This window comes from Thunnus thynnus, chromosome 9 (assembly GCF_963924715.1).
Source record: "Thunnus thynnus chromosome 9, fThuThy2.1, whole genome shotgun sequence".
Taxonomy (NCBI): domain Eukaryota; kingdom Metazoa; phylum Chordata; class Actinopteri; order Scombriformes; family Scombridae; genus Thunnus; species Thunnus thynnus.
In genome coordinates, this window is record NC_089525.1 from 13815541 (window position 1) to 13831330 (window position 15790).

General features: G+C 42.2%; 1 protein-coding gene across 4 annotated transcripts in view; it reads right to left on the reverse strand.

Moving 5' to 3' along the window:
- The window catches only part of atrx (ATRX chromatin remodeler), a 30844-nt gene that overhangs the window by 9878 nt on the left and 5176 nt on the right, over positions 1–15790 (reverse strand). For 3 of the 4 annotated variants that reach the window (XM_067598996.1, XM_067598997.1, XM_067598995.1), the window contains exons 9-29: positions 15632–15704; positions 14785–14930; positions 14516–14686; positions 14270–14384; positions 14058–14157; positions 13597–13773; positions 12360–12501; positions 12132–12241; positions 11692–11838; positions 11398–11575; positions 10874–11011; positions 10603–10778; positions 10396–10513; positions 8913–9043; positions 8553–8647; positions 8287–8423; positions 6898–7048; positions 6702–6802; positions 5740–5848; positions 5014–5191; positions 4622–4813 (exon numbers count right to left, since the gene is read on the reverse strand). In XM_067598996.1, the coding sequence (XP_067455097.1) occupies positions 4622–4813; positions 5014–5191; positions 5740–5848; positions 6702–6802; positions 6898–7048; positions 8287–8423; positions 8553–8647; positions 8913–9043; positions 10396–10513; positions 10603–10778; positions 10874–11011; positions 11398–11575; positions 11692–11838; positions 12132–12241; positions 12360–12501; positions 13597–13773; positions 14058–14157; positions 14270–14384; positions 14516–14686; positions 14785–14930; positions 15632–15704 (2885 nt within the window). Of the gene's footprint in view, positions 1–2636; positions 2789–4621; positions 4814–5013; positions 5192–5739; positions 5849–6701; positions 6803–6897; positions 7049–8286; positions 8424–8552; positions 8648–8912; positions 9044–10395; positions 10514–10602; positions 10779–10873; positions 11012–11397; positions 11576–11691; positions 11839–12131; positions 12242–12359; positions 12502–13596; positions 13774–14057; positions 14158–14269; positions 14385–14515; positions 14687–14784; positions 14931–15631; positions 15705–15790 lie in introns of those variants that run through there. The other variant, XM_067598998.1, reaches the window with a different exon arrangement.

Here is a 15790-nt window from a genome sequence, read left to right on the forward strand (position 1 = left end):
ACAAGTCAGAGGGTTTATCTTGCTGTCAGTCAATTAACAAAGAAATAAAATCACGCGTGTCACAAAGGGCTAAACAAAGACAATAAACACCACACATTCCTATAAAAACAAGCCTCGGCTAGCAGCAGTAGGGGGGTGAACTTCTACGAGAGCTCGAGCTGGACGAGCAGGTCAGTGGGGATTCGCAGGGAGTCAATAAGAACTGTACTGGGAGGAGAAAAGTCAAAAAATGGGAATTGGTTTCTGAATGAATTTATGGTGACTGATAAGTTGTGCACTAGTTGTAGTAGTTGTCCATAAAATGTGGGAATTGATTAAGAGGCGGTGAGGTGTCGCTCTGTTCAAATTCAACAAACAGCACTGCTCCCCAAAGTCCACCTACTGGTCTGGTTCAAGGGGGATTTATACTTGAAATAAGAAGTTAATGGCAGGTCCAACAAATATAAGTGCACCATATGCTTTGATTTTTGGTTTAGTGTTGGATTTCACCTGTTGATATCACCACTGAAACACTGAACAGATGTATCATACGTGATATTGTGCTTTAATTACATTCCCCACAGTAACTATATTTAAATTTTTTCATTCGCTATGGGATATGAGCAACAGTGGGCTACTCAGGTACATTTATAGTATCGTAGTTAAATCCAGGAAACTTGTTTCTTTACTGATTATAAGACTATCACGGCAGTTGCTGTATTAATGTTTTTCATACTCACTTTGATAGTGAATGAGGTGCATTTCTGAGAAGAGAAGCTTGCTTCATGTTGTGTTCACATCAATCATCTCGAAAATACAAGCAACCCACAGTGACTAATCACAGTTCTTGAGGTCCCTATGTGGTATGTCCATATGCACTGTACGCCCTTCAGGTAGTTACACTTCTGAGGAGACATATTGACTGTGAAGACTATGTGCGTTGGATCTGTGGATACACAGTACCCTTAAAGGATCATTTCGCCGATTTTAAACTTCATCTCTAGCTATACAAAATAGGGATATAGTGTGAAAAACGCTTGCAGTTGTTGCCGATGTTTTCTGTGTTTCTGGGGTGCAGAAACAGAGTAACCCAGACTACTCTTCTGGTGCTTTGTTAAATCTGACTTTATTTTCTGACAGATTATTATATCGGACTTTGCCAACTCTGAGTACGTAACAGCACATCAGCGACTGTGTTACCTGTGTGTTTCTCGTTGTCCGTAACGATAAAAGAAATAGTGTTTGCTTGAAGTTTTTTCACCCCTTCGCCCAAGATTGTTTCCCAAACCAAGCTGAAATGGTTTGAGGTTTTTTTGACTGTCCGCTGGCAGCTTTGGCAGTATTCTGGCTTGTGTACAGCTCTTGGTAAGTTTGCAATGATCAGCATAAGTGACTCAAGTGCGCCATTTGTTTTATGATCCTTGCACACTGGTACGATATATCCAGACTCAATGAGGAAAAACGTTTTGTGAAGTGAGAATAAGCCTCAGTAAAAGAGATATAAAGCATCAGTAGCGGATTGGATGGGACCGCGCAAAATGCATTCTGGTTGTTGTGGGATTCCCCCTTGAGAGCGATTCTACAGCCTTTTCCTGAGCTTCCTCTAGTCATAGGGCACCAATTTCAAAAATAATTGCACATTACTACACAGGTGACCTAGTTTTAAGAAATTATTATATTCACGGCAGTGAAGTTTCCCTTTAAACCCACAACTATAAATCCAGCTTTACGGTAGCAAGGCTCTGTCACTTGTCGGTGGATGTTGTCCAGACTAAATTTTCAGACTGGCTTTGTAACTACAGTACTTCAGCAATTTTTTAAGACAGCCAGTGGCAACATTTTCTATATCCATTTTGTTATCTGGCAGTGTAGTTAACGGTCTCCTGAACATTAACAGACAATGAAACAGCACAACTTGTCTGAAATCTAAGTTGTGGTAAAAGTGGAGGTTAAATCTTTTTCCTACAGTCCTCATGTTGCCCGTTCAAGTTCAAGCAAAGAGAGAAAGATTCATCATATAAACAGCAGAGACACATTCAATAGTCTCAACAGACCAGAGTGCAGCAAACATGAGTTGCTCTCGCTTTTTCCCACCTGCAACAACTCTGTCTCTTGCTGTTACTGTCATTAGTGCTCTCTCCACCTGCAATGCAACAAGCTCAGGCATGTTTTCCGAAGGCTGGCAAAAAGCATTCTGGGAAGTATAAGAAATCACTTACCCGAGTAGAAATACACCGGGAAGGGTGGGTACAACAAAAAAAAACATCACTTAAAACATTCCCATCTAATATAACTCCTGGAATTCACTGAACATCACAGACTGATGATGAATAATGCATTAAGAGTATTCCAGGGGGCATTTTCCTTTAAGGTCAAAGAGATTTCCTACCCCTAATGAGACAAGCATGGTGTGGCTTATTGCTCCAGTCTGCTCCTGTCTATACTGCGGCTTGAATACAGCTTCCCCACATCCTTTCAGTATACCTGACTGGGCCTAATGACCACTGCAGCCATCACCTGCTGAGAGCACATACAGTAAGGTACGCCCACAGCCTGCCAGCTTGACCGACGGTGTATAATGCAGCAACGAGTTCAGAGAAATCAAAGGAGCTGTATAAGATTTGTCCAACAAACCATGAGCCCATTCTGCAAGTGGTCGCATGCTTGATTGAAGTGTGATGAAGAGGAAATGGGTGAGGATGTCTCAGGTTGGGTGGGTGTGGAGTCAAAATCTCATGTCTGGGTTGCACAGACCTTCTTTGTCATTAGGGGGAAGTGCGCCTGCTTCCTTTGTCTCCAATTAGTTTCTCTGAAGAGCAGAGAGACATCTTTAAGAGAGGGGTTTAAATAATGACCCTTCATCAGGCCGGGGAGGCCAGAGGGAGAAAAAGAATAACAACTTTACTGAGTTTGCTTTGAACATTCAGAGGCAGAGTGGCGAGTCAGTGTAACAGATGGCTGTGGGGACAAGATGGGGTTGGTTAACGGTGGATGAGGAAGAGAGTGAGGACGTTGCTAAGGACAAGGGGAAGGAAAGTGGAAGAGAAATGGTAGAACTGGGACATGAATAGTAGGGGACAATGGCAGGTAGAACCCATAGTGACATTAGAGAAAAGACAACTATAGTGGTGTTTTCCCCTCCTACAAGGCTTTTACACAAGAACAAATAAGAGAAATCGTCACAATCAAACACTGCCTCTTTGAGCTGTTTGACCCAAGTGTCAAAGCAATATGCCCTCTCTGGCTAGGAAGACAATACTTCTACGTGTGAAGAGTTGAGACAAAGAAGTGCAAAAATCCCTCTGCTGTGCCTCGAATCACTCTCTCTTTCGGCGCAGAGTGTTGTTGGCTCAAAGTGATGGAGGGTGTCTGACTCATCTTCACATCATTCCAGACGGCAAATTCCTTCCGTAATACCGCAGTCCTGCTGCCACATCATAGTTAACCCCCTGGCCAAAACAGGTCGGCTTGTTAAAGAGCTTGTCAGCCTCTCCGACTTTAATACTGTGTCACGTAAATGTCACTGGGCTCATTAAAGATCATACACATCTAACAGGCCGCGGCTCAATGAACACATCTTTCCTCTTCAAATCTCCAACTGTGCTCCACTGCCCTGTAAGTAGGCGACTCCTGGTTGGAGGAATATGGAAGGTGAGAGCAATGATATCAGCTGCCGGGTGAGTGGATTCATGCAGCGCTCCTACCTGTTAATACCCATGAAGGGAATAGCGATAAAGATCTTTAGGCAGTGTAAATGGAAAACAGATTTTCCATCAAGGTGCAGTGCAAGGCCTCTCAACTGTCCGGCGAAAAAGCCAACCAGTTGGATATACAGTGTTTCTTTTATCCACTCTGTTTACAGACTTCTGCACAGGAACCCAGGTCAAATCAAAACAAAGAGGTAAAACCACTTAAGATGATCTGAATAAACCTAGAGACTGCAAAAAAGGGAAGGAGTGGGAAGGGATGGGAGTGATTCAGAGATCAACAGAGAAGTAAAGGACGGTAAGGAATGAAGAATGAATGAGAAAAAAAAAAAAAGAAAAGTGCAGGTTTATAGCGGGGCAGCAGCTCTGCTCCACAGCAGTGTTGCAATGAGAAGACTATTTAGTAAATAGCAGTAAACAGACAGATCTGTGCAGCTGTGCGGGGTTGGATGGCCCATGTAAGGGCTGTGTGTTCTTATTAAACCCCATGGGGCCCAAACAGTGACACAGCACCTGCATTAAAGGAGAGGAGAGGCGAGTGAAGGATTATGAGAGGAAACGAAAAGAAATAGATGCCGGAAAGGCCAAGCAGGATACAAGCTGGCATTGTATCTAAATAACAGTTTATCACCGAGTGCTAAACTTCAAAAGGAAAAACATACTACTTAGTACAAGTTAGGAAAAACAAGTTTGGCATTTGAAATGGCATTCAGTGCCATGTTTGTTCAGGGAAAAAGACGACTTTATTACTGTTAATGGGCTTCAGCCTTTTCTTCTGCATTTCCTTTAGGGATTAGTCTAAAGGAACACCATGAAACCTCAGTCAATGGTTCGTCAAAGCCCAATTACGCGTCTGATTTATCCTAAATTTAATTTACTAAATGAAGTTTGGTATGGTACAGAAGCATATTTCAACACTCTAAATGCATATTTACCTTAGGGAGCATGGGTGTGGCTTTCTTGCTCTTCTTCTCGGAGGGATCGTCCAGCATGTCCGGCTCAAAGGTGTAGAGCTCGGCCAGTTCGTTCATTGTAAAGTGCCTCTCAATCTGCTGCTGGTCCACCACTCGGTATGAGAGAGACTGTTTGGTTACCTGCCGCTCATAAATCTTCTCCTCCATTGTACCCTGAAGGAAGAAAAAAGTGAGGAAAGCCAAGAAAAAACCATTACAGTCTTACTTAAGCTGTGAGTGTCCAAGAAATCACAGGACTTGGTGGTATAAGCTTGTCTGGCATTAGTAACTCAAGGCTCACTTAAGCCACAGTGATTCCATACAGATGCACCAACAGGCCAACAGATCTGACCAAAATATCCTGACAAGCTTACCTGGGCCAGAAATCTGTAGACGAAGACGGTCTTAATCTGACCAAAGCGGTAGACCCTGAAGATACTCTGGATGTCATACGAGGGATTCCAGGAGGCGTCGAAGATGATGACCCGGTTGGCTGCCACCAGGTTGATGCCGAGGGAGCCAGCTCGTGTCGAAATGAGGAACAAACGGCCTCTGGGAAAGTATAAGAGAGTGGAAGAAAGGGAGAGAGAGGAAGGGGGGTTGCTAAGAATTATGTAATCCAGGATTATACAGGTCCAGCATTCCTTTAGCTGTAATATGCACTATGAAAGTATCAAAATTCTGAGCGGTTTGGAAAGTTTGGTTTTATTGAGTGCTTAAGTGTTGCTTAAGATAATAAAAGGCACCCGCTGAAACAATTAGTTGATTAATTAATTAGTCAATTAACAGAAAATTAATTAATTGGCAACTATTTTGATAATTGACTAATTCACTTTTAAACCAAAAAAGCCAAACATTACCAAGTTGCAGCTTCTCCAGTATGAGAATTTACTGCTTTTCTCTATTTTATATCACTGTAAACTGAAAATCTTGGGGATCTTTTGGACTTGTTGGACAAAATAAGATATTTGTAGACGTCATCTTGAGCTCTGGGAAAACGCGATCAACATTTTTCACCATTTTCTGACATTTACATACAGACGAAAGGATTAATCGACAGTGAAAATAATAGCTAGTTGCAGTCCTAAAAGGCACATTACCTCGTGTTACTGGGGTCATTAAACTCTTCCGCCCACTTCTTCCTGGTGGTGGCGTTAGTGGAGCCGTCCAGACGATAGTAGTCAATGTTCCTGAACCACTTGCCTTCACCTTCACAGATACATCACAGTTAAGAAATCTGCTATGAACTTCAATGTCACTGTCTACGCAGCACAAAACCTTCAATAAACACACGTGTCACCATCAACAAGGCCTTTTCCTTGTCAAAAGGACTTAGTTTGGACACTTGCAGACAGCAGATAGATGGTTGTGTTGGTTAGAGGCCAGCCATATTTAGCCTTCAAGATGGCTAACCCCCCTACCAGCCTTCATACCCAACATTTCAGTATGTTTCCAATTACAGCACTGTGATCTTTTCATTACAAATTACAAACCCTTGAGCAAACATTTTTTTTGTGGAATAAAAAGTCAAGGTCTAATCATTTTCAAAATGAAAGTAAAAACAGCTGCTGAAGTTTAATTAGGAACATGACCTTACACCAGCGGCGGTGTGTGTGTGTGTGTGCGTCTGTGTATGTTTAAGGGTAATAAGTACACCAGCGTGTACAAGCATACATGTTGCATGTGGGCTGTCTTCGGAGTGTGAAACCTGCATCTCCATATGAAAATACTTCTCCAAAATATAATGTTAGCATTTTTTTTTATACTTCAGTTCAAAGACTTGAAGTGTAAAACCACAAAAATGAACCTCAGACAACTGGGCTCCTCCAGCTCCATAAGTCAGAGGCTGGCTTACAACATTTTCACATTTCTTGGTGATTTTAGCACATCACGAAACCAAGAGCAGCCTTTCAAATCATAACATTCAGTGGGAAGCTGATCATATGAGACTGTAGGATCATACAGTAAAATAAGGTTAACAAATTCACAGGGATGTCAACTGAGTACAGTGAGAACTTCTTGAGTAAAAGAGAAAATGTGTGACTGCACTACAAAAACTTACCTTTGTACGGAGAGGGCTTTTCTTCTTCTTTAGCTCTACAAGCCAGCTCCAGGAAATCCTCGATCAGGTCCAGAGAGATAAGAGACTGACTGAACACCAACCTGAGGACAGATAAGAGGATACACTGGTGTCACTTTACCACAGCTCCATTTCACTCTGTGATAAACCCAAACACTTTCTTTCCAGACCCTCTTACACTTTCTCTTCTACTTCCTCGGCCATGCGCAGGATCTCAAAGAGGATCACCATCTTTCCAGAGTGTTCCAGGATTTCGGCATCAGCCTCGGTGACAAACTCCTTGTGCCAGTCGGGGGTGTTACTCCCTGGTGCTGAGCCGCTGCGCGGAGCTGTTTGTGACACGAAAAAAGATAGCGTTCAGCCTCAAGTCAGTGCAGTCTCACAAAAAACAACAAAACTGTAACAAAGACAGCCGCAAAACTGAGCCTCACTATTACCTCTGTCACATTACAGCTGCAGCGAGTGCAGATGTTAGTTGACAAAGCAAGAATGTCATGAAAAATGTTCCCTTTTATTCCGTTTTTCATCTGTTGGTACACTCAATCAAGATCTTCATGCATGCAGCCTTGATTTTAGTTCACTTTTGGGGTAATCTATTTATGCATTTTAATCAGACACCGGCTTAGTTCTTTAGCTTTGTGATTAACACTATTTTTTCTCTTTCCAATCAATCATGTGTATTTGTTGATCTGGGTGGCGACATGCTGCATACAATTGCCCTCACAAGGATAAATAAAGTTGTGTTGAACTGAATATTCATTCATCACATTACATATGTAGTAAAGGAACTGCTTATTGTTGTTGTTTGCCGTTTCATCGAACTTTTGGCTGTCAGCTTAACTGATTCTAAGTGGAAGGATACAAAACTAAGCTTGTATCATTCAGGCTGGCTTGTTGATAATAACAATAATAATAATGATAATAATAATAATAATAATAATAATAATAATAATACATAAAAGTAAGTGATGAAGGTAGAGATGCACCGATCGATCAGCCACCGATCAAAACTGGCCAATTTTCAGCTGATCAGCCATGACCAGTGATCAGCTGATCAGTCTCATATCTGATTTTTTTCGAGTCGAATTTTCACACGATGGTTCACATCGCACACACAGCGGCACAGACAGTAACGTCACAGCCACGCACACAACATATTGTCAGTGTGGAAGTTCTTTAGCATGAGTGAAGAAGACACAAAGCTCGCAATTTGTAATAGCTGTAAGTCCATTAATGAAAACTTCGAAAAATGTTTTTCTGTGTATTCTGTCAATCATAGTTCTTTGAAAGACAGAACACATATGAAGAAATAAATTATTTCTTTCTTATTAAATTCTTATAAAGAAAGAAAATTGGAATCAGCAGGTCAGACTTTCAAAAAAAAAAAAAAAAAAAAAATTGGCATCGGCCAAGAAAATTGCAATTGTTGCATTTCTAGATGAAGGGTGTCACTTGAATTTCAAATGTAGGGGAAAGCTATGGTCACAATACGTACAGTTCTGGTCCCTCTAATACCCAGCTAACTACCCATAATGCCTCAAGCATGTAGTGAACACACTAGACTTACGTTCCTCTACAGGCTCTACCCTGGGTCGACCCTCTCCGTTGCCCCGAGAGCTGGAGTTCCACTCCTTGATGACCTCCACATCATCACTATCCGAGTCATCAGATCCCTTCTTTTTTCCCTTCCCCTGCTTCTTTTTCCTATTAGGAAGGAGGAACGGTGGAGGACACGGGGTCAGCGAGAGTAACAGATGGAAGAGAAACGGGAAGTTAAATGAGTGTCTCTTTATAAATGTACAACAGGGGAACTGGAAGTGAATCTTATTTTACTTTTTCTGCTTCTCGTCCTCAGAGCTAAGACTCATGGAGGATTCTTCTGTTTCTGAAGCGATGAATTCCTCCATGCTGTCCTCATCGAAGAAACCCTGCAAGAGAGCGGACTCGCATGAGGCTTGACTGTTTGGTGATATAGGTCAACCAAACACTGAGAGTTGGATCGTGGGTAGTAGAAATGATGCATAAGGGAAAAATTCTGCCGCAGTGGCGATATGTGTGTTGTTCTCCCCTGCTGCATGACCTGTCAGCAGTACGTTTCTATTGTTTTCCCGCAGTGTGTGTGATTCCTGCTCATGTATTCCCAGTTTTTGAGTTGGTGTTTAGTGTGGTTCAGTCTTGTCTTCCCAGACCTACCTTGTTTTCTTTACTGATGTAGTCCAGCTGAAGGCACCAGGGATGGGTCCAGATTCTGCTGAGCATCTGGAAATCCTGGAAGAGTTTGGTCCCCGCGCGGCCCCGGCCCCCCTCCAAAGCATTCCCCACACCTGCACACAAGGGAAAGAGTTTGAGGAGGAAGATGGATGTGTTTGCCTTATGTACCTGACAGCATGCCCTCAGTCTCTTCATATACAGTAAGACTATTATGGAAAATGTGGAGCAACAAAACTCATTGTTGTCTGCCTATAGCCGCCCCACCACGAGCAAGCTGTATTTAAGTCATTTTTTTATTTACATGAAACAAATTATACCAAGAAACAAGCGTCAACCAGTCCTCTGACAGTGATGTGGAAACTGACCAAAACAGAGTCAGTTAAGGCATCAGTATGTTTCAACCAAAGTGCGTATTAACACCTTTGCCTTCGTACAAACTAGTTCGTTGTGAGTCGAAGTCGGTTCGATCAGCAGCTTCATGAACTGAAGTGAGTGGCAGCTGCTAAAATGTTATCATTGTATTTGCTCTGTGTGCTGGTCTGCTGTGACCCAGAGAGGTCTGAAGTTACAGTAGGTTTTACACAGGCAACACACAAGTGGGGAACATTTGGTTCCATTCAACCCCTGCAGACTGACTGGTGGTCTGGGGTCCAAAGACACCACTGTGGAGGTCCAGAGCCACAGTCACAACATCAGCACTGTGCCCTGTGGACAACCCGGCCTAATGAGCCACAGCACATACCACCAAACTCTAACCCCCCCCCAATCACTCCTCTTCTTACATACCAGCTCTCCTGCTCTTTGTTTTCGCTTTTGGTGTAAAACCTCTGGCAACCCCCCTCCCTCCAAATTTCTTTCCTTTTCCTTTATGCCCCCACATTCCCCCATTTTACCCCCCACCCTCTGTTCCCTCTCTCCCAGAGCTCTTCATTAGGGAGACGTGGGAAACTGGGCTTAAACCCTGCCTGCGGCACTCTGCCAGCTGCCACTCTTACACACACACACACACGCACGCACACATACACGCACACACACATATATCCTGGGCCACATTCTGAGAGGAAAGTCCACTAAACGACTTAACAAAGCAGCACAAAAAAGTGAGAGAACAGAAAGGCCTTCCACTTATCTAAAAAACCTCGTCAGAGTAAATGACATCCAGTTAAGAGAGCACTTTTAGGAGCAACAAGACTCCTGCACAAGGATTTAGCCTCGTCCTAGACTACGCATGTTTTCCAATGGAATTCTCAATTGAACTTTGATTTAGTCTTGGACTGGACTAAATCCCTGTCTGGACAATCAGACTTGAGACTATACAAGCCTTGCTAGCAGCCCCTAGAGGTTCTGCTGCTCCTAGCATCCAACCAGATCAGAGTAGTTTGAAAAAGGCAAACAAGTGGCAACGTCAGCTTCTGTGCAACAAAAAAAACAAAACAAAAAAGGTTAATTAGAGCATGATTCTCACCAGTGAAGTGCTCCAGGTAGTATCTGTAGAGTTTACACTGGATCGGAGTAACTCTGATCGACAGCACATACTCATGTTTGGGAGGCAGGAACTTGGTGAGCGCTGTGTAATCTTTCCTCTGTGGGAAGCAGAAATAAATCATTATTTTTAAGCAGATGGTAACCAAAGATGTCAAAGAGAACCTGAGCCGACACGCCAGAGTGTTACCTGGACACAGCCGGCCAGCATCTCATAGAGGATGTGAGCTCTCTTCTTCATGATACGGACATCGTGTGGTGTGGAGTCGGCACATTGCCCGTTCTGAATGGGATTGATGAAACGATTCCTGAACTCCTTAACTGACCCAAGCAGGTTCTCCTTGATGAAGTTCACCATGCAGTGGTCTGGTGGGGGGGGGGACAAAGATCAGAAAGTTTTAGATATATCCACATGTCAACTATCCATCTTTCTGACAAAGATCACACTCAGGCAGTCTCACATTCTATGAGGTTGTTCTGCAGAGGCGTTCCAGTCAGCACAACCCTCCTCCTCGTCCTGATGGAGTTCATTGCTCTGGACACAGCAGACGCCTCGTTCTTCAGGATATGACCTTCATCACAGATCACTATGTCTGGACCTGAAAGCAAAAGAACGGTGGAGACAAATCTATGAAAAAAAGATCGCTAGTGACTGTGAATGATGTCTTTTGAGATATCTTATGAATTTATTTCACACTAAAAGCTTTAATAATCAATTCTGATTTATTGTCAACACCCATTATATTTTAAGCCAATTTTAATGTGGCTAATTTCAGGTAACAGTCTGAGCAGATCAGTCCTCGACTGTCACAAAACAGATCAATCATTTTTAAAGACAACAGAAAGTTAGAGTGGCCTAAATCAAAATATTTTTCTTCTCACAATCATGAAAAAACATCTGTCATGCACGAGAGAATATTTTTTGATTTTGTCCACTAAACTTTCAGTCTGAATACAATCATGGAGGCATCACACAGCACTGTACCTGGATCTACTAGAGTCTTCTGAAAGGTCTCTTTGAGCTTCTTGCTCTTGATGTTTCTTCCCTGGGTCAGGTTTCGGTACATCTCATAGCCAATAATCATAACACCCCCAGACTCGTGCCATTGCTGGAGGGCATACCCTCGCTCCTGTGCCTTTTTCACTGTGGCCAGCTCTATCACCTGTTGAACACACCAAAGTTCAATAAGTCTATCTTTCAAGAAAGTCATTAATCAGGGGTTTCATGAAGAGCTGTCACATAGGAACAGCTCGAAAGGTTACAAAAGCGACTCATTACCTCTAAACTTTCATCATCTTTCATTCCCATTTGCCACTTCTCAAACTCGTTGAGCCAATTGAGGACAGTGTTCAGGGGACAAACCACTAGTGCCGTGGTGAAGTCGAGCTTCTCACAAAGCAGCAAAGTATGAAGGAATGTCACCACCTACAGGACAAAAAGAGAACTACAGTTACACAGTTGCAGTGTGACAACACTGCTTTGCAACAAACACAGTTTGACAAGATCCACCCAGAAGTATCCAAGAAACTATATTCTTACAGTTTTAACAGGGAATTATGCAGGTTTGTGACACCTTAAAATGCTGCAAAGGCCAATTGGTGCAGTTTGCACAAGACTGACAGTAACTTAAAGTAAAAGCGGTCAACCTGAGGCGAGTGACCTTTGTTTCAAACAAACACCTAAGACAACAGGAAAACATGACGCTCTCTCCTCCTCACCTGCAGAGTTTTTCCCAGGCCCATACAGTGGGCGAGGATGCATCCGGAGCCGGCAGACTTCTCCATCTTCTTCACAGATTCACAGCAGCAGTCCCACATGAACTGCACCCCTGAAACAGAAGACAAAGACAGAAGGGCCAATATTAGTCTAGAGCATCTCAGTGTTTGACATACAGGCTTGTGTTTGATAAATCACTGCTATGTCCTATTGATTTACTTTGTCCTTACCGTCAACCTGGTGAGGTTTGAGCTTGGTGACAAGGTTCCTGTGCACCTGCACAAGCGGTTCCTTGGTCTCTTCATCCTCGTCCAGCACCAGCTTGGTGGTGATGGGACAGGCCACCTGGGAAGACTCCTCCACCACAATCGTCTGAAGAAGGACCAGGGGCAGGGAGAGAGGAGTCACATGAGAAGATGTACTTTTGAAAGAAATTCACCCATCACTTTTAAGAAGAATACATGCGTATAGTTAGGTGTCTGACGATGTTCTTCACATCATGGGGATAAACACAAAACTACGTCTGTGGTGACGGAAAGCTTTTATCATTGCAACAGCAAACTTCTGCTAAATGTCCAAAAATGCTTCATGAAGTTCATCACATCCACTAGTGCAAGATAATGATTTAATTTCTTACAGGCAGATATTAATTTTTAATTTGGACTATGAATGCAAGCACAAATGCCCTAACCTAGCTCAGATATCTTGATTAAGTGACAGTGATATTAGTGCTCAAGAAATTTATTGTCATATCATACTTGCCCACATGTTTACTGTTCAAGATCATTGTTTAGGCTGTTTTGCCCTTGACTGCATACTTCTGGCTATACGTTATTTGTACAATCACTAGTTCTGGATTTTAGGTGAAGAAAGCCTAATGAGACTAATGCATGGTTTTTAAATTTTAACATGTCAATCCAAATGTATTATGCACTTTAATTACCCTACTGGCAAACACATGCCCCTCAGGGTAATTAGAGACTTGTTGCTTTTAAAAGCTGAAATATTTCAGTAAATACTGCGTTCTATAGTTGCAGAGCTTTCATGCATATTAGATAGTAAACTCTATTCACACAGACTTATGCCACTCCATCTGTCTGTCACACTTCACAAGTAGATTTTAGGTTTAATTATTTCAAGCAAGGCCCTTAGTGGATTCTCCAACTATTTGATCTGACAGACACTGAGCCATCAGCAGCAAATTAGACCATTATCAGTCTGTCTAACTCACAGTTGTTATGTTTCATCCACTTGTATATAAACAAATGCAAAGCCAGATATTAAACTCCTCTACCAACAAATGTTCTGTGGGAAATCCTGAAATTGTATCACAGTACTGAAAGAGGTCTTGAGCTTTTTACCTGGTGTGAGTTTTATCACCTAACCCAGGTGTTGAGAATGTAACAGCTCAGAGCTTTAAACATGCAGTCCGTACTTCAGATCATCAGCAGGACATTTCATTTTTACCTCTCTAAGTTTCTTCCTGAGTGCCTCTCTTTCCGATATACGTTTCCTCCTCTCCTCTTCTTCTTTCAGAGCATCCCTCGTCTCCGTCCGCAGCTTGTCATCCTTCAGGATTTTGCGGATCTTTTTGCGCCCTTTGCGGTCCTCTCCATCTTTTTCGCCGTCATCTTCCTCTCCACTCTGTGGAAATGAACATTAAGTTCAACTCTCTGATCTTCAGCCCTTAGGAAAAAAAATGAATTTCCTATGACCAGTAGCCCAGTAACCCTATGATTAATTTGTACCCTCAATAATCCTCATAACACACTCGAGGGGTGAGCTCAAACTACATTTTATGTGTCATGCATGACTTAACTAGTAAAGGTTATGTGGGTCCGTCTCCTGCACCTAGCAGTCCTGCAGAGGAAAAAATATATACTTTGGACACTTCAAGACTACCACCATGTGCACTGCATTTTAAACACCTTCTCATTGCTGGAGGACGAATCCTGAACTTTGATCCTGCGTCGCTTCTTCTTCTGCTTGTAACTTCTCTGTTTCTCCTCATCCTTCTTCTTTGCAGATCTATAGACACAAATTAGAATTTGTGTAAGCGAGAGCAGCAGGAGATCAATCCCGATCCAATGGTGGTGACATATATTACTAACAGTGACTGGTTGGAGTTCTTTCTTCTTACCTGGTCTTTCGACGCTTCCCATCGTTTTCTGAATCACTAAGCTCCTCGCTTATCCCCGACTCTGCGCTGGACGCTGACTTCTCAAAGTTGGAGTCTGCAGCGTCATCGCTGTCAACTGCCAGACAAAAAAAAAGACCAAGAAACATGAGTCACTTGCCAGTCTTACAGAATTTTGAATATTTATGTCCATATATAGATGTAGATATATTGTGTACACATACAGCAAACAAAAAATTAAGAATTAACCTCTCCGCCCTGTCTTCTTCTTGACCACCTTGCTCTTCTTATCTTTACTGGCAGCTTTCTCATCTCCTGATTCACCCTCACTCAGTGAGAGTTTATGACGGAGCAACTTGTGGCGTCGGCCTTGCGTCTTCACTTCCACGTTGGAACCGGAGTCTTCTGAATCATCGTTATCTTAAAAAAAAAAAAAAAAGAAACCAAATAGTTCGACAAAATACACAATAAAAGAGGCATGACTGAAAACGACTGTCGATTTATCAAATATATGCTACCTTGCTCCTCGTCTTCATCATCTTCCTCTTTTTTGACTTTCTTGGAGGACTTGTCTTCGTCGTCTGCATCTTCATTATCAGAGGAGCTCTCTGCTCCAGAGGAAAAGTTGGACTTTATTTGGGCAAGAAGCATTTTCTTTGCAATTCTTGAGGAGAAAAGGAAAACAAGACACAAACACGGGGGATTAACATCAATAACATAATAAAGTGCTTTTACAAAATTATCTTTGTGATGAAATAAATCAGTGGAAACACTGGAAATGTGTTTATGTTCAAGAACAGAGACTTGAATTTTCAGTAATTGCTTTCATGCATTAATGTCAGTTATCAATAAACTAATAATGGATAATCCTTCCGGTAAATGTAATTGGAAAGTTAACATTTACTCACAAAAAGAATTATAAGAAATAAAGTGCTTTTCTGCATGTGCAATTTATTATAACTACACAATTCACCAGTGGAATATTAGAAGACTGAGTTAATAATCTCTCTTAGGTGCTTGTGAATGGATAACTGATGGAAATGCAGGAAACCTGTAAAAATATCATGATACCATGACATTGCTATGGCACTATTTGGCAACAGTACAGATAAATTGGGATAAACAAGGGAGAAATGTTCCCGAGGACACATATTCTGAAGTATTTCAAGAGCAACCGCACTGTGTTTGCCAAGTACTGCAGTGCTGCCAGCAGCCACACATACAGCTAAACATATTAGGCTAAACAGCTCGACCTGAAAGACAATTAAAATCCACATTATCCTTGACGATACAATGAATACTCTTAAACGGTTGTCTTTATAGTGAGCCAAAAAGTATCTTTGAAAGTTGTTATTTTGTAAGTACCTGTTCTCAGGATCATCATCGTCATCATCTTCACAAACTTGAGAAACTTCCTCTTTGCCATCCACTTCGTCACCTTGACAACAACATAGCACATGTGCCGTTAATGGGAGAACACGCAAGTCATTAACAAATAGTTCACCAAAGATGCTGAGACAAATT